Source organism: Prionailurus viverrinus, chromosome B2 (genome assembly GCF_022837055.1).
Source record: "Prionailurus viverrinus isolate Anna chromosome B2, UM_Priviv_1.0, whole genome shotgun sequence".
NCBI classification, from domain to species: domain Eukaryota; kingdom Metazoa; phylum Chordata; class Mammalia; order Carnivora; family Felidae; genus Prionailurus; species Prionailurus viverrinus.
Window position 1 is genome coordinate 23,588,675 of NC_062565.1, and position 24,947 is coordinate 23,613,621.

The 24,947-nt window shown below is 40.0% G+C and overlaps 1 protein-coding gene across 3 annotated transcripts in view; it reads right to left on the bottom strand.

Moving 5' to 3' along the window:
* The window catches only part of CDYL (chromodomain Y like), a 245,425-nt gene that overhangs the window by 162,233 nt on the left and 58,245 nt on the right, over positions 1–24,947 (bottom strand). The window contains exon 1 of one of the 3 annotated variants that reach the window (XM_047858935.1): positions 23,810–24,152. The exons of the other annotated variants lie outside the window; for them this stretch is intronic. Coding sequence (XP_047714891.1) covers positions 23,810–23,833 — 24 coding nt within the window. The 5' untranslated portion in view covers positions 23,834–24,152. Of the gene's footprint in view, positions 1–23,809; positions 24,153–24,947 lie in introns of those variants that run through there. 3 annotated transcript variants of the gene reach the window in all.

The following is a 24,947-nucleotide window of genomic DNA, read 5'->3' on the forward strand; positions in this document are numbered from 1 at the left end:
TTAAACCTCATATAAACATATTACAAGAAAAAAGGAAGACGAATAGAATGTCCCTACCAGCAACTAAAGCACAGCAGAAAAGACACTGCTCACAAATCAGATGAACTGTGCCCTAATATTTCAAAACAAATGAAAAGAGTCAATTTTCTATAATGGCAGGAAGAGTGAAGCGGTCATATGAACACCCACAGATTACACTCATGAAAGCTGAATTTAAAAAAACCAAGCAAACCTAAAGATAATGTTTACAAAAGCCAGGGAAGGGGTAAATCTCAAACGCTAAAACCCAAAGAGGTAAGAGCTGTTGAGTATGTGGTTTCTTGGCATGAGAGCACCACAAACCCCAGAACTATGGCTGCAAAAAATGGTGGCAGTAGAAAACCAAAGCCTTACCAGCTAAAGGTGCCAGGTATCAGAGTTCAGAGTTGGAGACACGACTAGAAATTTAGAGCTTTCTGACAGCACAAGAACTATAGAAGTGACACTCAAATTCAGACCATAAAATGCTAAAATCCCTGGCTGACAGCTGAACTACATATGCTTGGAGAAAACCACAAACAGCATGCTGAAAAAGCAGTCAGGGACCAGAAAGAAATCTTCTTTTGAAAAGAGTAACATGGAGCCAAATCTGTGAATTTGATGCTTTTTCCCAACTGTGCTCAGCTAGGGAAATAAAAAGCTTGAAATATCAGAATGGAGACCAAAGCTGATACAGCAGCTAGAAACCAGGGAAATCCCCCAAAGAAAGAAAATCTCAGAGACTAAGTCCATCTCTAACCAGATGCTTAGCAGACTTCCAAATCTTAGAGGCACAGGGGATACCTACAGGACATCAGACTAAAGAAACATCAGTGGAAAGATATAAGAACAGAAATATAAGTAGCTGGGTAACACAGAGAAAACTAAGTTTCCACTCTGATTCTAAGCAAGTTAACTGTATGATAAAACCCAATAATCCTCAAAAGGACACAGAAGAGTTCAGAGTCACCACAAGATGTCTAATTTTCAACTAGACAAGGAAAACAACAGGAGAGAGTGACCCATGAGCAGGTAAAAAGACACTCAATAAAAACTGATTCCAAGCCAGGGTGTTGTATTTAATAGACTTTGAAGCAGCTATCATAAATACTTCAAAAAAATTTTTTAAATATGTTCAAGGAATTGAAGAAAAATATGGTATCAATGAGTAAACAGATAAAAGCAATATCAACAGAGAAACAAACAAAACATTTACTAAAATGAACTCACTAGATTGGCTAAACAGATTGATGCTTTCTTCTGCCATCTGTAATGAACTTCAATATAGAAGAATCTGAATAAAAGAAAAAGAGATGGATAAAAAATGAACAGAATTCAAAGACATCTATGACAAGAGAGAGCAGAACAATAATTGGAATCCCAGAAGAGAAAGAAGAAAAAATATAAGGATGTAACCTCTGAAAAGTCCCCACAAAGCTAAATGTACCTCAAGCAAAATAAACACAAAACTACTAACACACATCCTAGTCATACTGCTAAATCCAAAAATAATCTTGAAAGCAGCCAAAGAAAACTGACATGTTATATACAAGAAAATAATGACAAAGAATGATAAGAATATAGCCTGACTTCTCATTGGAAACTATGGAAGTCTGAAGACACTGGGACCACATATTCAAATTGCTAAAGGGAGGAGGGGGAGGAACCCTGCCAACAAGAATCTAATATCCAGAAAAAAACCTTTTAAGAATTCAGGTGAAATAAGGACATTTTCAAATAAAAAAACAATTTATCACCAGCAGATCTGCAATACAAGAAATGCTAAAGAAAGTTTTCTATTCCAAATGGAAATTACACTAGATGGCAACTTGGATCTACAGGAAAAAAGGAAGAAAGCCAGAAATGGTAATTATGTGGGCATATGTAATATGTAATTTCTTAGTTTCTATAAAAGATGACAGTTTAAAGCAAAAATTACAACACTATTGTTGGGTTTACAAGGTATATTGACATAACACATATGACAATACTGAGGCTAAGAGGGGGAATTGGAAATGTATTATTGAACAAAGTATTCAGATATAATACAGTATTAAGACAATAATACTAACAGGGGGGAATGGAAATACACGATTGAACAAATTCTGTATTTTACTCAAGATGATTCAGTATTAATTCTAAATAGACTGGGATATAGCTAAGATGCATACTGTAATCCCTAAAGAGCAATATACACCACCCTCTCCAAAAAGCAAAGAAAACAGAAGAATTAATATAGAATTTAAACACTTAAACACAAAAGCCAAAAAAGGAGAAATAATGACAAAATTATCTCCCTAAAAAACCACAAATGATAGACCTAAATACAACCATACCAATAATTACTTTAAATGTACTAAACATTCTAATCAAAAGCAGAGATGTCAGATTGGATTAAAAAAAAAAAAAAGCAAATGCCAACTATATTCTAGTTTCAAAAGATGCCCTTTAAATATAAAGTCAGAAACAAATGAAAAGACTAAACAAATATATACCAAGACTGGAATGAATATATTAACATAAAACAAAGTAGACTTCAATGAGTATTACTACAGGTAAAAAGAGACATTTCATGATGATTTAAAAGATTAACAGAATAGGCAGATATGCCAATATTATAAATATACATGCATCTAATGACAAAGCTTCAAAATATGTGAAACAAAACCAAAAGTAAAGGAAGAAATAGGCAAATGTGCTTTCATGGTTGGAGATTCTCACAGTAATTGATAAAACTGGACAAAACCCAGTACAAATATAGGAGATCTAAATAATAGTACCAACCTTAATTTAGGCGACATTTACAAAACACTCCGCCAACAACTGAACAATTACATAACCTTTTCAAGGGCACACAGAACATTCAACCAAGATGGATCATATTCTGGGCCATTACACTTATACACGATTCCAAGACTGAAAAATCTTTAGAAAATATTTTCTGACTACAACAGAATTTCAAAAATCAAAAATCAAATACTTAGTAAATCCCCAAATATCTAAAAATTAAATAACCCAATTCTAAACAACCTAAGGATCAAAGAAAAATTACAAGGGAAATTAAACAATACTTTGAACTAAACTAAAATGAAAGCATATCAAATTTTGTAGGATACACTAAAGCAGGACTTGAAGGAAATTTAGAGTACTAAATGTTCATCTGAGAAAACAAGGTAAGCTTTAAACCAATGGCCTAAACTTCCGCCTTACAAAACTAAAAAGAAAAGCATATTAAACTGAAAGTGGAAGATGAATAATAACAGAGAGCCAAATCAATTATCCATTGATAAATTCAATACTTTAGATAAACTGAATTCCTTTAAAGATGCAACACCAAAACTCAAGAAGAAATATAAAATTTGAATAGCTTTTATCTATTAAAGAGAGTGAATTTAAATTTGCAAATTAAAGAAAGAAAATTTCAGTACTACACGGTTTCACTGAAAAATTCTAGTAAACACTCATGTAAGAATCACAACCAATTTCAGAAAATAAGGGAATGCTTCCTAATCCCTTTTATGAGGCCAGCATAACTCTGACATAAAACAAGGAGAGAAAAGTACAGATCCATATACCTTATGAACATTGACAACAATTCTTCAAGGCATTAACATTTATTAAAAGGACCAAACATACTCTGATCAAAAGTGTATCACATCTACTCTTAGACCCACTGTAATAAAACTGCAGAACTATCAAAGGTAAGAAATGTTAAACTACCGGAAACTCAGATGACCTATAAAGAAAAGAGGGGAAGATTTTTCATCAGCTACAAAACTAACAGAACTTAATTGTCAACCAATAAAACTTATACCCAGCTAAAAAGCCATCAGGAATGACAACAGGGGTGCCTGAGTGGCTCAGTCGGTTGAGCGTCTGACTTCAGCTCAGGTCATGATCTCATAGCTCGTTAAATTTGAGCCCCGCGTCGGGCTCTGTGCTGACAGCTCAGAGCCTGGAGCTTGCTTCGGATTCTGTGTCTCCCTCTCTCTCTGCCCCTAACCCACTTGCATTCTGTCTCTGTCTCTCAAAAATAAACAAACATTAAAAAAATTAAAAAAAAAAAAGAATGACAATAGTAAGATTACCTTCAGACATACAAATACAAACACCAAGAATTTACCAACCCAGATCTTCACTAAAATAATTATTAAAAGATGTGATTTGGTCTACTACTAGATATGCACTCGAGAAATGAAAATATATGTCCATACAAAAACATCTACATGAATGTTCACTGCAGCATTATTCATAACAAAGTAGAAACAATTCAAATATGTATCAATTGATGAGTAGAAAATCAAAATGTGATATATTTACAAAATGGAATAGTCTTTAGCCATAAAAAGAAATGATGTACTGATATATTCTGCAACATGGATAAACCACAAGAACATTATGCAAAGTTATTAGCATATTATGAAAGAAGTCACACAGAAAAGATTACATACTGTATGATTCCATTTATGTGCAATATCCAGTATAGACAAATTCATGGAGAAAGTAAATGGTTTCTTTTGGCAAATTCATGGTTGCCAGGGGTGCAGGGAGGGAGTGGAGATAGGGACTGACAGCTAATGAAATGTTCTGAAATTAGACAGTGGTAATGGTTTTATAGCTTTGTGAATATACTAAAAACTACTGAACTGTACAATAAAAGGAAAAACTATGGTATGCAAAATATATCATTTTAAAAAAAGGTAAGAAAGAATAAGATGTAATTTGGGGGGGGGACCCACATAGAAGGGAAAGGATAAACAAATATATCACTAGAAAATTTAAATAACCTGGGATTTATTAAAAAAAATATTAGTGTATGTTTAAAGGGCAGAATAAATGTAAGACAATCTTAATCCAGTGGGAGTGAAATTGGAGATTTCAATAGTTAGTAGTGTGCTCTGTCCTTGTTATATTTTCAAAGAGGACAAATTTAGTTAACTATTAAATATATGTCTCGTTTTTGGTCACTGAAAAAGAACTTTAAAATTCTGGATGAGCATAAATTAAGGGAATATATTCAAAAAGTAAAGAATGCTGACATCCTTGTCACATTTCAGAAGATGAGAAATTGCTGAATAATTTGATTATTCAGAAAAAAGTTAAGCAGAATTTAAAGAAATTAATGGCAACCACAAGGTCAAAGAATCTATATCTACCAAACCAGCAAAGGAATAAACAGCAAAGCCATGCAGAAAAATTTCTCAAACCAACAGCTGAAAATATAAAAAAAATAAGCGATTAACAGCAAACATTAACAAGTCCAAATATTTCATAAATCATAATATAAATATGCTAAACTCATAAAAGACATCACATTGAAGTTTTTTAAACTTGCTATGAGTTACCTGCAAAAGATACTTCTAAACAAAGCCAGAGATTTTTGTTTTTAATTAAAAGGGAAAAGATATGGCAAGTAAATACCACCGAAAGCACGTTAAAATAGTAATATAGTTAAACCAAGTTTATATAACATACAGAAAGTTTTAAGGGAAAAATTCATTAATAGAAGTGTACTACATATTGAAAAGTACAGTCAATAGTTGATAAACACCCAAATTTTATATATATATATATGTAATATATATATTTGAACCCTGACCTAATTATTAAACTCTAACCCCAAATTAAAACTTTTTATGAGGGGCGCCTGGGTGGCGCAGTCGGTTAAGCGTCCGACTTCAGCCAGGTCACGATCTCGCGGTCCGTGAGTTCGAGCCCCACGTCGGGCTCTGGGCTGATGGCTCAGAGCCTGGAGCCTGTTTCCGATTCTGTGTCTCCCTCTCTCTCTGCCCCTCCCCCGTTCATGCTCTGTCTCTCTCTGTCCCAAAAATAAATAAAAAACGTTGAAAAAAAAATTTTAAACTTTTTGTGAGATCACAAAAGGAAACCTTCATGATTTTCAAGGATTCATAGAGATCATTCTCTGACCATGATGCACTTCAATTAAAAACCAATAAAGAAAAACATTTTCACCTTTAAAATATTTAATACATTTAAGTACTCAAATACAAACAAAACTCCTTGTGGTTAAAATTTTTAAAATACTTTTTGGCTTTTAAAACATATGAATAAATATGCTAAATAAAAAAGTTATGTTTTAATAAACACAAGGAGAAATAAAGAGACATAAAATTGAAAAAATAGTAAGTTAAACTTGTGCGATGTCGCTAAAGCTGTACTATAGGGTCATTTTATAGCCTTCATTAAAGGACAAATGAGCTAAGTGCTCAACTCAATAACACAGGACGAGAATCAGACAATCTAAAGAGGGGAGATGGAAATACAGAGCAAGAAATACAGAAGACAAGATATAAAGAATCAATAAAATTAAAGAGTGGCTCTAAAGGCATATAGTCACAAATCCAGTAAGATTTTTAAAGATCCTAAGAATATTCTAACATAAAAAACTTAGGCTACCATTGACTTAATAGAAAGCTTCACCAAGTCAATGGGAGCTAATTTTTAATGGATAATCAAACGGCTCCTCTCCTATCTTAAAAGTCAACAGAGGCCCAGATGACCTTATAGGCAAGTAAACCAAAATCCTCAAAAAAATAAAACAGAAAGTCCAAGATTCTGCAAATGTTTCAGAAAAAAAAAAAAATTAAGTTGGCTACCTCTCTTTCAAGTGACATTTCTAACACTGATTTTGAAAAGAATTTAACAATATACATAAAATAATATACTGTGATTAATCAGGGTTTATCCTAGAAATGCAAGGATGGTTCAACATCAGAAAACATGTTAATATACCATATCAAAATATTAAAAGGAAAGGGGGTAAAGTGACAATCTCTAATAAATTCAGAAAGCATATTCAAAATAATTCATCAACCACTTATGATTCAAAACTCCTCACAAACTAGAAAAGAACTTTAACTAGATTTTTAAAAAGCATACCTAGCAATTATCTAGAGCTTTTACTGAATAAAATTGTATAGAACTTTTAGAATTAGAAATAAAGTAAGAATACTTGTTATAACTTTTTTATTCAACACTGTACTGGATAGTCCTGGCTAATGTTGTAAAAGAAAAAAAAAAACAGGTATGAGCATGAAAAGAAAAAATGTAGTTATCCCTATCTGTACAAGATTCTAAAAGAATCTACAAAGTTTCAAATAACAAGGTAGTTGAACAAGGTTGTCAGATCTAACAAACAGACATAAATAGCCATTTTTCTATGCACAAGTATTAACTAATTTAAAAATACAACTTTAAAGAGATTCCATTAACATAGTAGTAAAACCTATGGTTTCTAGCAATAAATCCAAGAAAGTCTGTGCAAAACTTTTTAGACACTCATAACATTACTGAAGAACCAAAAGGTGGGGAGGGACAGACGGAGGGGGAGAGAGATCCAAATGAGGGAACATGCATCCAAGCCCCATGCTCCTGGATCTGGTTCCTTCTTGCCAACTCCGGTAAAGCATTCCAGTTACTGCCCTCCCTCCTGCTTCTGATTCATTCATTTCCCCTTCTATTATCATCACACAATACACTATAATTTTTCCTACCTTAAAAGCAAACAAACTCAGGAGCCTATCTCACCCTCCTGGTTCCCTTTTCATAAAACTAGTCATAAGAGTTGCCGACAATCATTAATCCCTTCTTCCCCATTCTCTCATGAGCCCCAGCCAGGCTCTCATGCCCGGTCCTCCACCAAAACAGAGGCTGCCAAATGTTACAGTGAATCCTCAGTCCTTAGCTACAGCACAGAATACATGGGGGACATTCCCCCCTTCTTGAAATGCTCTTCAGCTGGCTTCCAGGGCACTTCTTTCTCCTTTCTCCTACTTTCCAGGACACCTCACTTTTCAGTCTCCTTTTACCGAGCCTTTACCTCCTCCAAGGTCAGTATGTATATATACTAACATCTCCCAAAATCATCCCCCACCAAAGCACATGCCCCAGCCTCTAAGCTTGTAGAGCCTATTGCCCCTCAACACCTCCACCTGGACATCTATACGGCATCTCAAACTTAACATGTCTAAACTCCAACTCCCATTTATCCACCAGGAGCTCCCAATAAAACCAAAGGTGTGCCTTACTTGGTGACAACTGCCTGAATAAATGGCAAATCCCATTCTTCTAGTTACTCAAGCCTAGAAACCCAGGTCCTATTTTTCTTCCCATTCCCTCACATTCAATGTCCAATCCAGGAGTAAATCCTGATTAGCTCTACCTTCAAAATGCACCCCCCCAATGCAATCACTGCTCACTACCCGCCCCCCCACCCTCCTCCTACCATCATAACCACCACCATGGCTTCAAACTACCATCATCTTCTGCCTCAGTTATTTTGCCAGCCTACTAATTAATCTCCCCACTTCCTTCTTGGTCCCTCTACAGTTTATTTATATAGCATCTACCATAACTTTGAAAACTTTCATTTGATTACACCATTCTTCCAATGGCTTCCCATCTTAGTAAAAATAAAACTCAACATTTTTAACAGACTTACAAGGAGCCTGCACGTTGGGACACCTGGGTGGCTCAGTCTGAGGTGTCAGACTCGGTTTCGACTCAGGTCTTTTCTCATGGTTTGTGAGTTCGAGGCCTGCATCTGACAGTGCAGAACCTGCTTGGGATTCTCTCTCTCCCTTTCTCTCTGCCCCTCCCCTGCTTGCTCTCTCCCAAAATAAATTAAAAAATAAAAAATAAAAAAGAGCGTGCACGGATCCCACTACCACCCCGACCTCACCTACCATTCTCTCCAACAGTCTTCAGACACAGCAGCCTCCTCGTTGCTGCTCAAACTCACAAAGCACATGCCAGCCTCAGTGGGGAATTCCTTTGTTTTCAAGTCCCAAGTGTCACCTTATCAATGAGGCTTTCTCTAAAAATTTACATAAAAATGGCTCACACTCCAAGCCACTAGAAGTATCCTAATTAGTCTGCTGCCATCATTAGAATATAAGCTCCCTGGGGCAGGGACTTTATCTTTTAGGTTCCCTGCTGTATCTCCAGTGCCACAGATTAATCCATACACCCAGTGCAGCATCAATCCCAACCCCAACGTGTAATTCAACATGACGATTCCAATGTTTAAGTGGAAGAGCACACCACCAAGAAGAGCTAAGAAATTTTTCAGAAAAAGAGAACAAGATAAAGAAAACTGGTAGGGCAGGTTTCTAAGATGTATTATAAACCTAAACAGGGTGCCTGGGCAGCTCAGTGGGTTGAACATCCAATTCTTGATTTCGACTCAGGTCATGATCTCATAGCTGTGGGATCAAGTCCCATGTCAGGCTCTGCACAGTGCAGAGCCTGCTTGGGATTCTCTCTCTCCCTCTCTCTCTCTGCTCCTCTCCTGCTCATGCTCACCCGTGCTCTCTTGCAAAATAAACATTAAAAAAAAAACCATACTAATTACAACAGTGTGGCATGGTCAAGAAAAGACAAATACCAACTGAACAGAAGAAACTGACCCATACATAAAGAAAACTTTATACATGGCCGAGATGGCAAACAAATGGGGGAGAGATGGACTATTTAATAAATTGTGACAACAGATTATCCATATTTTAAAAGCAAATCATATCCCAACTTCATATCATACATAAAAGCAAACTGTAGGTGGACTAAAGTTCATCCTGGGGGAAGAATGTCCTCAACAAGAAACAAAATGGGGAAAATCTGTCTACATTAAAATGTAAAACTTAACATGTAACTATATTACAGATTTAAATTTTTTTAAGAATGAAGACACATCACAGAAGATATGTGCAAGATGTATAACAAAGAAAGCATCCATCACAAAGAACTCCAACACATCAGTAAAGAAAAAGGCAAAAGAAAAATGGACAAATGAAAAAGGTGTTTAAAATTCTACATTTTTTTCATGTTACCTTCTGTTTTCTATTAAATGGCATGCATATAATTGTTTTTCTATTAAATATAATTGTTTTTATAAAATAATGGTTTTCTGTATACATCCATTCTTCTAACTGTACTTATGTGTAGGGAGGTCCAGAATAGTGGTCCCCTGTGGTTCACAGAAGTTGATTACAGTGGTAGCACAAAGAACAACGGTTTTTCCCCTCTTAGACTTTCTTCTTCTTTTCTCAGTAAACATACACAGGGCTTTCACACACAAACCACGAGTAAGGTGATGAGACCACGTAAATTCTAAGACTATGAAATTCAAAGGCCCTGTCTGCCAAGCGGATGTCAGCTGGTTCAAGTACTGACTTTAAAATGCCAAACTCTGATTTCAAAGAGGCTGTTAACACAAAACATTTCCAGAACTTTCCTCCTGTCTAGGACTGCCCTCAGACAGTCTTCTGAATATCCTCTGTGGCGCCAAAACTTTACTCCCTGAGGGAGAAATGAATTTTGGAATGAACTAACACAATTCAGGACTGTTAAGTCTAGTGAGTTACATAGATGATATGTTCTAAATCAAAAGTGTTGCTCACAAACAATATGAAGCGTCCTAATAAAGAAATCCACCATTCAGGCCTCAGGTTTGTTCCCTCTGTATCTCAAGATCCTCAAACTCTGTAATTTCCACATACTAAATCTATTCGACCCTATGGAATCAGTTATACAATGAACAGTGCTATCTATTGGTGACAAAAATTACATGCGGATTTGACACTGTTCCTCTGTTTCTTAGGAACGTTAATGCTTGCCACTGTATGTCAGTCTTTTAAGGATTATATTGGACATGTCTTCTCTCCTTTAATGTACTCTCCAAACATGTTACTTTGCTCTATTTCTTAAAAAAAAAAAAAAAAATCACAGGAAATGTCAGATCATCATTGTTTATATTGATCATCTCTGGCAACTTTCAAATTCTCTTCCAAAGTGAGCACCTGCATATTTTCTGTGGACAAAATTTTGGACAAATGGACTCTTTGGTCTTTTCTCTGTTTTCATCAATGTGTTGTGCTTCATTATAAATCATTTGTTTAATTTGAAATCTTTGAGGACACTCAAAAATTGCTATCCATGATGGTGCATTAAGTTCATTCTCCCTGCAAATCTGTTTAATCTCATGCAAAGCTTATTCATTTCCTACCCTATAATTAGCCACTCATTTTTAGGTCCATACAGATTTCCAAGCTGCTATGCATGGGAAACCTACTGGCTAACTGTGAAACTGCAGGAAATTAGTTGAGCTTCCCTGTTCTGCTTCCACAAACTACATCAGAAGATGCCACTGCTTTAGTCACATCTGCTCTATGTTCTGCTTATAATAACCTCAAGTATGGTGACCATGGAAGAAAAGGCAGACTATGGTATTTATTAGGATCCTATCTATCTTTTATCATGGAGCGCCCATCATCTGTTAACTTATACTACAAGGAGTTTAAGAAACCCTTATAACTTCAGTCCTCAAAGCAAGGAAAATGGCTTTTTCTTGGTTAAGGTGCAGTGTATATCATATAGACAATAACGTCTCCAACAACTTACAGTAAACCCTAAACCACAGAGGTAATGCCTCCCGAACTCTGAGAAGTTTTTATATAGCAGGCTAATGCAAAAGGTCACCTACACATACCTAAATATAGTATTAAGTCATGTTATTAATTGCTCATTAAAATTAATCAAGCAAGATTTTTAAATTTAAGCGATCTTCCCATTTAAAAGGTTTCATCAGTATATTTATAAATTCTCTTGAAGAAAATTTTCAAGTGCCACTTTTAACAAACACAAATCATTTCAAGATGTTTACTAGATATTTTTTTGCTAACTTTTGCTAACATATATCCAAAATAGATAAGAGGGGTGAAGGGCAAATCTTTCTATGTGTTTGTTGTTCTTCTGTGTCATTATTGATGTTTTATATATAATAAATAAGCAAAACCCTGACTCTATGTCCTAAATTGATAATGATGTACAGCAGGAATGAGAAATCCATTCTCAAATCCAGAGAGAAGTATGCTTGCAAGAAAAGTATGCAAGCAAAGAGTAGCTGAGTTTAGTTTGAAAGTTTACTGTTTTACAAAGGCAGAAGGATTCTATTGTTCACTTGGTTTTTTCATTAAGAACCGGAAGTTAAACTCTTCTGAAAAGTTCGATTCCATATTATATGGAGTGCAGCAGGATGGGGCTCCAAAACAGAGGGGTCGGATGAGAAGAGGGACAGAGAGAGCAGGTAGGTGGTAAAGGCAGCAACTCTCGGTCTCATTTCCCTTGACCCAGAGTTAGAAAAGGCCAAAAATGCAAGAGGACTAAAGAAAACAAAACAAAACGCAATTTGGGCACAAATCTTAGATCCAGAACTGATCCTACAACAACGTTCAGTGATGGGAGCTTCTGATACACACCTTCCCTCAAAAGCTGAGAAACCACTGCAGTGGCTGTGAAGCCACTCTTTCCCTTCAGGTGGGAGGTCCTGGAGTTTGAACCACCAGAGTTCCTGCCTGCTGGGATTCAGAGAGATGCCTGGAGGCGGGGAGGAACCAGCCCAGAGCTACCCCAGCAATAAGGACTGTGCAAGGGCAAAATGTGAGCACAGCCAGGTCTGCCCACCCCCCATCACTTCTCTTACTTCCCTTACTCTACTAAGAAAAGAAGCACAACTGAAAACCAAAAGGGCCTGTGACAAGGTGAGGGTTCTAGCTGACCTCACATCACCCAGGAAATTATGGGAAGCATTTCCACTGATTCAGTGAAAAACATGAGGACATCTCTTCACCCAGGCGAGCAGAGCAGACAGCTGTATGGCAGAAGGACTCTGGAGAAACACTTTTGAGTGGGGGAAGGTGGGGCAAAGGCACACAAAGACGAGAACTTCCATCTTACTTTTAGTTCTCACCTCAATCACCCAGGAGAGTGAGGGGCTCAGGAACACAGAGGCATTCCAATCTTCTGCCCACTGCTCCAGAGGAGAAACAAGAATGCTCAAAGCCTTGGTCACATTAGTGTCCTTATTTTCTCCAATGTTTCCTTCTCAAGCCCTAAGGGGAACACTCTTCTTCAAGGGGAGACCTGTTCCACTACAGGAAAGGCTGTTTAAAAGCTTACCAACTTCTAAGGCATGTTGCTCTACTGCAACAGCAATCAGCTGAGACAAGGACTCCGTGGTTTTAGCCTTCCTTCCAGTGGGGTTATGCATAGAAGAGACTGGAATTTTACAACAATCCTTTCCCCCATCCAACCCTCCACTTCATGGTTTTGGTCTTTTTCTCCCCAAGGCTTGGGGGGGTGCATATTTACTGTACTGTAAAGCTGTCCACTCATGACCACAATCTCTTTTTCTGTTGGTTTCAATCAGGTTCCTGGGCAAGCTGCATGTGTCTGGTCTTAACACTTAAGTCCCTCATGCCAATGTGTACCCATATACCTTGACAAGATCTCATTCCACAGGCTTTTATTTATTTTAAAATATTTATTTAAGAAATCCCTACATCCTATGTGGGACTTGAACTCATGACCCCTAGAGATCAAGAGTCACATGCTCCTCCGACTGAGCCAGCCAGGTGCCCTTCCCTCCACAATCTTTTAAACTCATTCTACATAATCATTGCAACCTCATCATTTTTAAGCAGTCCGAACTTGCAGCTACTTAGGATTGTTTCCCTGAGGAATACATTTTTAGATATGTATCTATCAATTTAATCAAGACATTCTCAAAAAGCTCACTTGTGAGCCGAAGCTAGTGGTGTTGAATGATGGCATATAAAATAATTCTGGAAAAAATTTTACTCACATGTATACTCTGAGGGAAGAGTACTACAAATCATATTCTAGTTAGCACTCTCTGCCACATACACATCTCTCTCCATCCTAGAAATGGTAATAAAATAATCATTTACTTCTGGCTTTGAGCTCAAAAGCTCATCTGCATATAAGAGGGAAGTCACAGGATTAAGACAGGGGACCCGTCGCTGGCCAAGGGTTGGAGAGGTGGCTAACCTCCACCTCGGTGTCTGAGGACTGTCAGAGTCCACCTCTGGACTGCATACAAGAAAAGCAAGGTAAAGAAAACGGCAGTGAGACAGCTACTTGCCAGGCCAGAGCTTTGACCAAGGCAACAATCCAGTATGGAGGCTGGGGTCAAGAGTCAAAACAGGATGAATGAAGCCTCAGCTCAAAGGGGACCTGGCAGAGGGATGGAAAGCAAGTGGAAGGCCCCGGAGCTAGACATGAGAACAAGAACACTCAGGAGGGAAAGAGGAGATGGAAGACAGGAAGTTTTCTAAGGGGTAGTGGCCTAGCCCTTGGGTAGGGAGGAGCTGTAAAGCAGACAAGCCCCATTCCACCAGGGACCCCCGAAATGTTCTCATGACTGACTCCAAGAACAGCAAAATCGTTCTGCTAAGTAAAGAATCAGCAGACAGTGGAGATACGAATAGCTAGTGCTGCTTCTCCTGAACACCCAGCAATAAGATGACTTTAGATGGAAAATAAAGATCTTTAAACTTCAGTCGTTAAGAATTACTGAAACAAGATTTTGAAACACTTTTTTGATCACTCAATTCAAATATTCCCATTTACATATCACCAAACCAGCTAATAATTCTTTTACCTCACATCATCAAGGAAGATGGCGTGAAAAGCCCCCCCCCCCCGCCCTTACCCCCCGGGTGCACACACCCAGCAGGAGATTAGGAGTTGTAGGAAGACCATAACTGATGGCTCACCTTCCTGAAACATCAACCTGACTCAAAGTTAAATGGAGAAAAGCTAAGTGTAAGTACTTTTAAGACATTTAATATCAAACCAAAAACGTTTCTATGGCATACACTGTTAACTTCACTAAGGTTTAGGATAACATGAGAATTCAAAAACAGGCCAAGTTTGCATCAGGGAGTTCAGTCCCCATCTCCATCGCTTTATGAGGCTATCTGATCGCTTTCTTCTGCTGTTAGGAATACTTTGGTGGAAACTCTGGAAAATACACCACAAAAATAAACTGAATTTGGGGTGCTTGGGTGGCTCAGTCGGTTAGGCATCTGACTTTGGCTCAGGTCATGATCTCACAGCTCATGGGTTCGAGCACTGCATTGGGCTCTGTGTTGACAGCCTGGAGCCTGGATCCTGCTTCAGATTCTATGTCTCCCTCTCTCTGTCCCTCCTCTGCTTGCACTCTGTCTCCCTCTCTCAAAAATAAATGAACATTAAAAAATAATAATAAAAATAAAAATAAACTGAATTTTGTCACTTACATGCCAAAACTTTTTTTAAAATCATGTTTGATAGCTCTTTTCATAAGGATGCCTTTCACATTGCTCTGTGGGGCTCAGGAGCCCCTGCTATCCATGACCTAGAAGTGCCATCATCAGCTCCTCTCATGAGCAAGCTTATTAATGTCAACTCACATGCCTGTGACAGCCTCTCTCCCTTACCAAATACCTGTTCCCAACATGATAAGTCAGTGAAGTCCAAGCATATTATGCCTAAAATAAAGGAAAACAGTCTCTAAGAGAGACCCAGAGCCATTCAATGTTTAAGGGGTGTGACACCTTTTTCCAAGCCAAGAAGCCTTTCGTTTGGTCCTGGTTCTCACATATTCTAAATAGCTGAGGCTTCCACATTAGTTACATTTTAAAATAAGAAATGCTTCTGTATGCAACTCTGTGATACCCTGGAATCCTAAACAGCAAACTACTGATGAAAAATGGGTACATTTTAACCAAAGATATTCATTACGTGCAATCAACATTGTTGAGCATTACAATGAACACTGGGAAAATATCAACTTCTTAAAAACTTCACATGGGAGAGCCCATTATAAATGAAAATAAGGCTAAAAAATAAAGGCATTTCCTAAATATATTGTGGTTAACTTCTCCAACTGGAGATTATTTTTAGACATCTCGCCCCCTACACAGACACTTCTCACCAACAGCTAAACATAAATACTGTGACAAACATTTCGAAATACTCTTTCTAGGAACACAATTTTCTTCCAAATTATTTGTATTAAATTTAGAAATAATTTTCCTCCAAAACACCATGTAGAGTTTTTTTTCCAAACTAGATACCTAAATGCATAATTCTCACATTTATGGTATAATTAAAAAAAAATGTGACTGTAATATTTGTATTTTAGATAAAATCAGCAATTATTGACTGCTTGCCACATTCAAGTCCTCAGATTAAACACTGCAACAAACCAAAAAAAAGCCAACCATTCCAGGGAAAAATATACATGATATTATTTAATACTGAGAGAAAGTAATACTTACGTGCAAATAATTAATAGTGCAAAAGGAAAAAGCCAATTAGTCACTTGGAGGGGAGGATTCCTGCCAGTTGTGAACTGTAACGGAAGTCCTAAATGAGGGAGTGACACCATGGCTGGCAAGCTGGGGTATCCACCAGTTAGCAACTGGAAAAATGGCAACACAAAGGTAGGAAGGGACGGGCTGGGCAGATGTGGACAAAGTAAGTCAACAACCATGTCTTCAGCAGCTCAGACCAAATGAACAGGCCAACCTCAGGTAAAGGAAAGTTAGAGAAGATACGCTTATGTATCAGAAGCTGACAGAACAAAGATGTTGAACATTTTTGCCATAGAAGCAGTAGATGTGTAACTATTTTTGTAACTATTACATCCATTTTCATAAATACGTCCCTTGAAATCTAGTTTATACTTTATTTGCATTTTCAATTGACAAATCGACAAAAGAAACAGATCATATGCAAACCTTATTATTAGAAAGTCTCACAGAGATACATTGATATAAAACTAGAGAACACCAAAGTCAAAGAGAGGATCTTAAAAGCAACTAGAGACAGAAGACAGATCTCCTGTAAAGTGACTACACCTGGACTGACAACAACCTCCTTGAGCATAAGGGGGAAGCCAGAAGACAATGGAATAACACCTTCAAAATGCTTAAAGAAATTGACCAATAACTGGCTTTATTTAGAAGGCACTCTTCCTAAAATGAAGGCAAAATAAAGACATATCCAGACAATCAAAAAACTAGACTTTTCCACCAATAACTCTTTGCTACAGAAATCTCTGAAGGATATACCTAAAAAAGGGAAAAAAAAAATAATCCCAGAAGGAAGTTCTATAATATAAGACTGATTGATCAAAGAAACTGGTAAAGATATAAATAAATCTAAACAAATATTGTCTGTATAGAATAATAATGTCCTGGGGTGTCTGGGTGGCTCAGTCGGTTGAGCGTCCAACTTCAGCTCAGCTCATGATCTCACAGCTCATGAGTTTGAGCCCCATGTCGGGCTCTGTGCTGACAGCTCCGAGCCTGGAGCCTGCTTCAGATTCTGTGTCTCCCTCTCTCTCTCTGCCCCTAACCTACTCTCATTCTGTCTCTCTCAAAAACAAATAAACATTAAAAAAATTTTTTTAATAGAATAATAATATCCTATTTCATCAGGTTTTTTTAAATGGACAATAATAAACACAGAAATAACAGCATGTAAACAAGTTCAGGGGTGGATCAGAGTTAAAGGATTCTAAAGCCCTTGTACTGTCAGAAGTGAAGCTAGAATATTGCTTAATTTTTTAAACTGAAATACAGTAGACAATGTTATATTAGTTTCAGGTGTACAACAGTGGACAATTCTATACATAATGTTGTGCTCACAAGTGTAGCTACGATCTGTACAATATTACTGTACAATATTACTGCAATACCACTGACTACATTCTCTATGCTGTATCTTTCAGCCTTTTGACTCCTTCATTCCATAACTGGAAGCCTGTACCTCCCACTCCCCTTTGGTTTAACTGTAGAGTTCATGTATGGACAATTTCAAGAATAGCCACTTAGAGAAATAGTATATAACTTCGAAACCCAATCAGTGAAGTTTTAATATGGTTTTAGTGTGGACTCCAGCTGAAGCAGAGCTGAGTCTGGCAAAAACGATGTCAGAGTAGTCAATGAAGAGCAATGAAAGTCAAGCCTTAGCTCAAAGATCTCAAGAACAATTTTAATACTTTTTTTGGGTCACAGGTCCCCTTGAGAAACAGATAAAAGCTACTGAGCCTCTCCCTCAGAAAAAGTCTCTATATGAATCATGTGAACAAATTTTCATACAAATGTGAAAGACTTTTCCCAGACTACCCAAAGAACACAGATCCCCTAAGGCTAAAGAGAATTAAGTTCGTGTGGGAAACAGTAAAGTTAAAAGATCTCCCCATCTCAGAGTTGAAACCACATACGCAGATGAGGAACTAAGTGTAGAAGGAACAGCACAAGGCATAACATTTGGGGGCGGGAGATTCTAGAGGGAAAGGGTCAAGAATGGAAATCATTCCTATAATTCACTCTTTCATTACAGTGTAACTCAACAGTTATGCAACTATTGCAATATTTGAACTTTGGAAAATAATGACCAGAAAAAAATACCTTGTTTTAAAGAAATGTAAGCACCAATCTTAACAACTTGATGGACAAGTAGGCCATACAATGAAGACAGAAAATAGAAATTACAGCACCCTTGGCTAGCTACCTAGTGTTTTTAATATCCCTTCCTGGAATGAGTCAGTTAATAACCAGCAACAGTTTAAGAGCCTGCAAAAAGGACTAGTGTGGTCCACGTGGAGTTCTTCCTCTGCAAAGGCAGATCCCAACCCCACCCCACCTCAATGTGTGGCTTCGGTGTTAGAAACACATACCATTGCAATCCCAAGGTTCCTATATCCACCTACATGCTATAAAAAAGCTTTTTGGAAATACAGATTCTGGTCTCCACCCAAACATTGAAAACTACATCCTCATAGTTTGGGCCCAAGAATCTGATTTTAAAAGGGCTCCAGGGGTGCCTCGGTGGCTCAGCTGGTTAAGTGTCCAACTTTGGCTCAGGTCACGATCTCACAGATCATGAGTTTGAGCTCTACATCTGGCTCTGTTCTGACAGTGCGGAGCCTGCTTCGGATCCTCGGTCTCCCTCTCTCTCTTTGACCCCTCCCCACGCTTTCTCTCTCAACAGTAAATAAATGTTTAAAAAAAGGACCCCAGATTATGCTGTTGCATCTACAAACACACACAATATAAAAACCACTACTCCCCATTCACAAAAATTTGACTCCTATTGGCTTCGTGCATTACAGATATTCAAAAGTGTGAATCAGAACACGGCAAATTAGGTATTACCACAAAAAATATCTCTGGTGGTTAAAATCATTACAGAGCATGAAGAAAAATTCAACAATTCTTAGATATTATAACAAAAACAGAAAAAGACTTACTCTTGTACACAGGAACTGAAAGAAAATTCAGAGGAAAAGCACATGGCAGGTCTCCATATTGTTGTTTAGGCAAATAAATAAATAATATTCTCAGCAATTCACATTCAAGATAGTGTATTAATTTTCAAAATACACATTTGACTTCACTATCCCACAATCAACTCTAGAAGTCAAACAACTCTTCTTTTTCTTGGTCATTCTTCTAAGAGCCAACACACACACAACAGATGCAGGCTTAGCATCCACGGAACATCTCTTGATCTTTGTGACTTCCATTTTATTTACAGCTGTGCTTCTGGTCAATGGACATAAAATTCTTGTGGTGCATAGGAGAAAGGAGCAATCGCATCCCAAAGTAATAAGAAAAATTCTAAAGACTTACCTTTCCCCCAAATTCTGATTATCCTTCCAAACTAATCAACTTTAAGAAATTTTTATAAGCCAGGTACAACTTCATTCCTAAAAGCTTACTTCCATTTTTGATAGACTGGAATATGCATGTGTTGGAGAAACATTTTCTCAGAAGGCTAGGACTAGCTATAATCTTACTAAAATTTAAGTTAGCTATTATAATCATTCTCAAGGCGGGGGGGGGCGGGAATCCCATATCCACTGAGAAAAAAGGAATTATTAAGATATACACAGAAGGAGATGTGTCTCTATTTTACTACAGTGTTGACTCCTTATTCAGTCCCACATGAACAAAGTCTTATGGTGGTTATTTGACAACTGGATAAATTAAAGTCCTCTTGATCTGTTTTCTTTGGTGATATAATCAATTTTTATTACTGGGATTATATCAATTCCCAAATATCAAAGGAAAACAGGTCTGGTTTCAGGTTTGAGAGTTGGGTGGGTTTTTTTTCTTTAATTAAGAATGGAAGATATGGGGCACGTGGGTGGCTCATTGGTTAAGCATCTGACTTCAGCTCAGGTCATGATCTCGCGGTCTGTGAGTTCGAGCCCTGCGATGGGCTCTGTGTTGACAGAGCCTGGAGGCTGCTTCAGATTCTTTGTCTCCCTCTCTCCCGCTCCTCCCCTGCTCACGCTCTCTCTCTCTCAAAAATGAATAAACATTAAAAAAAAAAAGAACGGAAGAAGACAAAGATGTTTCCTAGAATAATATAATCACTTAACACTTGGGTATAGCACTTTATCAACTATAATTGCTTTTACATTCTAATGTCATGTAAGCTTCACAATCCTCTGAGGTAGTTATCATTGTCCCCATGTTACTGATGAGAATGTTCAGGAGAGAGAGTTACATAAGACACACAGCTATTCCCTTCATTATATAGCAGGGAGGAGTGGAACCCAGTCTAGAGCTGGGATTGCAGCTGGAAGGACTTCCATTACTCCACACTCCACCTCCAGGTGCCTCAATCTCAGTTCCAGAGCAGCTGGTCATCTAAAGCACAGGTTAGAAAAAGAAATCCAGCCCACTCACTGCTTTTGTGAAACCCAAGAGCTAAGAATGATTTTTACATTTTTAAGTGGGGGGGGGGGTCAAGAATATTTTATGACATGCAAAAATTACACGAAATTCGAATTTTACTGTCCATAAACAATTTATTGGAAAATAACTCATTCATTTAGGTACTGTCTACCACTGCTTTTGCACTACAACAGCAGAGCCAAGTAACCACAACAAAGAGTACATGGCATGCAGGGTCTAAAATATCAACTACCTGGTCCCTTACATAAACTTTGTTGACCCCTGATCTAAAGGAAGCTGGTCTTTTTGTGAAAGCTATGAAGTGCTCAGTATGAGTAAGTAAAAAATTTGTCTTTCCTAATCCTAGCTGCTGGAAATACAGGGAATAAATCTATTTTTATCTCCAACAGAAGCTCTTCCAATTTTGTAAGGCTGATGCTCCACCCCACCTTGTTTCCTTATTTTTTATTCACAAACATGGTCACTATAACTATTTTAAACACTTACGAAGAACCTATTGCCACATACCAGGCAACACGCTGAGTCCTGGAGAGCTCATTTCTTTTTAGGTGACAAAACAGAGGCTTAGCAATCAAATAACTCACCCAAGTTCACATAGCTTCTGCAAACCGGTGCTCTTACTATATACCATGTTACTTCAAGAAGCAACACTTTGAACTTCCTCCTTTGTCAATGTATCCCTACAGAATTGTAGAATTTGAGACCAAACATGGAACTTCTATTTTGATTTGGGCATAACTGAATAAAACAAGGCAACTAATAATGTCCATGACCTTATTACTAAAATATCTTAGTGTTCTCCCCAGCCTTGTCAAATAGCCTGTTAGACTGTAGTATTTATTTACAATTGCATACTGCCTCACAAGTAATATTGCCTTGATCAAAACAATACAGTTCTCTATCTTTAGAAACAAAACCAGGCCTTAGGGAGGCATGTTAGATCAGTTGAAATAGAACAATAACCATCACTTACTGAGTGTTCACTGTGGGAATTGTAGAGTATGATTTACATTTTTTTTTCATGTAAACTTCACAGTTCTGAAGGTGAGTATTGATCCCAATTTTGCAGATGAGGAAACTGAGCTTTGAAGGTAATTTACCCAAGGTAACAAAGTTGGAATTCAACAACTAGGTTTTCTGACTCCAAATCCAGGCTCTCAACCACTAAACAGAACTTTCACATATCAGCTTTCAATAGTAATACAGACACAGAGTCATAGTGTTGCCTACAAGTAAAGGAAAAGAAGTTAGAAAACTCACCTATCTAAAAAATACTATCATATTTTTTACTCTCCTTTCAACTATACTCCTATAGCTTTTTTTCAAAACTAAAACAAAACCCAGAATCAAAAGGTCAGTTGTGCAAATGTATCATTTCTTTGCAATGTACTTATTTCTTCCCCAATAAATGTTGAAGAAATGAACCATCCTCATACCTTATGCCTATCTCCCTATGGAACTTCCATAGGGCTGACATTCAATGAACATGCAGAATGAATGCAAATTTTGAACAAAATGTTCCTTATAAATGAATTCTGCTAGAAAAGTAGTGACTAGAAAACCTGAAGACATGAATAAACAAAGAAAGAACTAAAGTTAGTTCACAATGCACTAGTGGCAAATGTATTGTCCTCAGGATCATAAGATACAACTTATGTATAAGGTGCTACTCCACCCAAACACCAATTGGAATGAATTAAATGATTAGGTATTTATAACCACAAAAAATAATAAAGAATGAATACACAAACCCAAGCCAGCAAGAAATAATCTAATGTAGAAACCAAAATCCCTCATATGTACTTTCCCAACTGTATGTCAGCCTGGAAGATCTGCATCTATCTTAACTTCTGCTTAGGGACCTTCCCCATGCACACCACTTGCTTTCCTAAAAGGGAAACTTCTTGAGGCCAGGGAGATTTTTTTCCCTTTTACATACCCAAATGACCCAAGATAGTATCTTGAATACACTAGGGCACAGCTAATGTGTAAAATGGTTGAAGAGAACGGGACGTTTTCAGTGCCAGCTAAGGTACACTGACCACATACAATGTAAGGGGAGGTAACAATCTCACCATTATTTCTACAGAAGGCAGCCTCCTCCTGAGAACTTTTGCAGGACACTTGCTTTTAAAAAGCAACAAAAAGTTGCTAGAAGGCTATCTGTTGGCAATAGAGTGCCGTTCTATGCCAAGAGCAGTAAGACACCCAGAAGACACCTCAGAAGGTTCACCTGGTACTTAAGGTTCCTCAAGGGTGCTGGGTCTCTACTTGTTACAGACGCTTACTTAAGCCCCTAAACACCCAGGTCCCTAAACGCATCATAAAGGTGAATCCAGAAGAGTATCCAAAAGTTTTAAGACTCTCATAAAGATGTATTTATAAATACATATAAACAGAAAGTCATTTATCCAAAAGAACAGAAAGCCTTCCAAGCTTCTGTACTCCCAGGAAGTCTACTTTGAAATACGTCAAGAAGTTACACCGAGACATAAAAATATGTCTAAAGATCTAAACAGATAACTCCAAAACTTGAAGTTGAAACTAGCAAACCCTTCGTTCATAACTTATAGCTCTGATTGTGCCCTTTCTTACTTGCAACGCTGCGGCGCAAATGAATGACGGTGTATCAGCGTTAAATTTAAATTTCCTGGCTCTGGCCACAATGCTAACCTAATTAAAGCATGTGGTCAACGTTTAGCATTTTCGGTGCGTTATTTTGCATCGCTTTGGCTAGCAGCAGAGCCGAGACAGTTGCACTCTTCCTTTCGGCGCCCCACTCCCCAAACCGGAGGCAAAACCCTCTCCAAAACGCTCTATTAAATGGACAGGAAAAACACCCCCGCACCGCCTACAGACCCCGCCAAGCGGTAACAGGGGCTTCACACCCACTGCCCTCGCCAAGAACACTTTGGGCTCAGTCTGAGCAAGTCGCTGGTGTCAGCGCTACTTCCCCACGGCCGGAGCCCCCCCAGGAGCCCGACAACTCCGGGGAGGCCCCCCCCGCCCGCCGGGCCCCTCAGAGCAGCGTGGCTCGGGCTCCCCTCGCACACATTTCCCGTCCAGCAAACTGCGGCCGCGGAGGGGGAGGGGGCGAGGCGGGCGCCCGCGGCGGAGCCGGGCCGTCGGGCTGGACGCGGCCGGGCCGGGGCCGGGGAGGGGCGGCGCGGGGCGGGGGCGGCCGGAGGGTCCGGGAGGGGGAGGGGAGGTACCTCGTACAGCTCCTCGGAAGCCATGGTGGGCGGCGGAGTTGCGGGCGGGCGGGAGGGGCAGGGTCGGGGCGAGGCGCAGCCGCCGCCGGGCGGCCGACACTTTGTTTCAGTTGGGTCCCTGCGTGGCCTGCGCTTCCTGCTCCCGCTCCCGGCGCCGGGAGCTCAGCACGGACGAGCCTCTCACACTCACTGCCAGTGCGGGCCGGCGGCGGCGGCGGCGGGGTTGTGCGCAGGAGCAGCTGCGCAACGCGCCCTCCGCGCCCCGCGCTCACTCCCCGGCGGGCCGGCTCGGGCTCGGGCTCATCGCGCCCCGCCGCGGGGCCGGGCCGGGCTGGGGCGGGCGCGGCGGCGGTGCACGGCGGCGCGGCTGGCTCCGTGGCTCCCCCTCTCCGGTGTAGTGCAAAAAGCTTCCTACTTGCGACCAAAAAACCTGCCCCGGCTACTGAGCATGCCCAGTGCGGCCGCCCGGGCCCGGCGGAGCCGCGCTCCCGCGCTCCGGGTTTTCGGACCGCCCGCGCGGGAGGGGCGGGGAGGCCGGCGGGGCGGGGCGGCTGAGGGGAGCAGTGGGCTCCGCTCCGGGCCGAGGCGGGCGGGCTGCCGCCGAGAGCAAGCCGGCAGGAAGGGGAGGAGCCAGAGAGTGGTGGGCGGGGCCTAGGCGAGGCGTGGGCGGGGCCGCGGGGAGCGGTGGGCGGGGCCCCGACTTCTCCAAGTCCCCTCGCGGGGGGTCGGACCCGGCTGCGGCGCTGTCCGCCTGCCCGCCTCGACGTGGGTGGGACCCGGGCCGGGCGGGACTGAGGGCCTCGAAGGTCGAGGCGACGGCGGCGGTGCACACTGGGGCAGGCACTGGCGGGCCCGAAGTTGGGCAGGGGGCCGTGGGAGCGAGCTTCCCGCGTCCGGAGCCCACTGCCCCGACGGCCGCGGCCGGGTCGCCAAATGCTCGGCCTCCCACAGAGCGCAGAGCTCCCGGCTCCGTGCGCCCAACGCGGACGCCCGTCCGGGGCCAGGCCGGCCCGCAAAGGGCGGGCGGCGTGGCCAGGTGGAACCCCCCGCCCTAACACGTGCCCGCCTCCCCCTCGGCAGCCGTCAAGACCCGGAGCCCGAACCACGAGCCCCGCCGTGTGGCCCGGAGCGCTCCGGG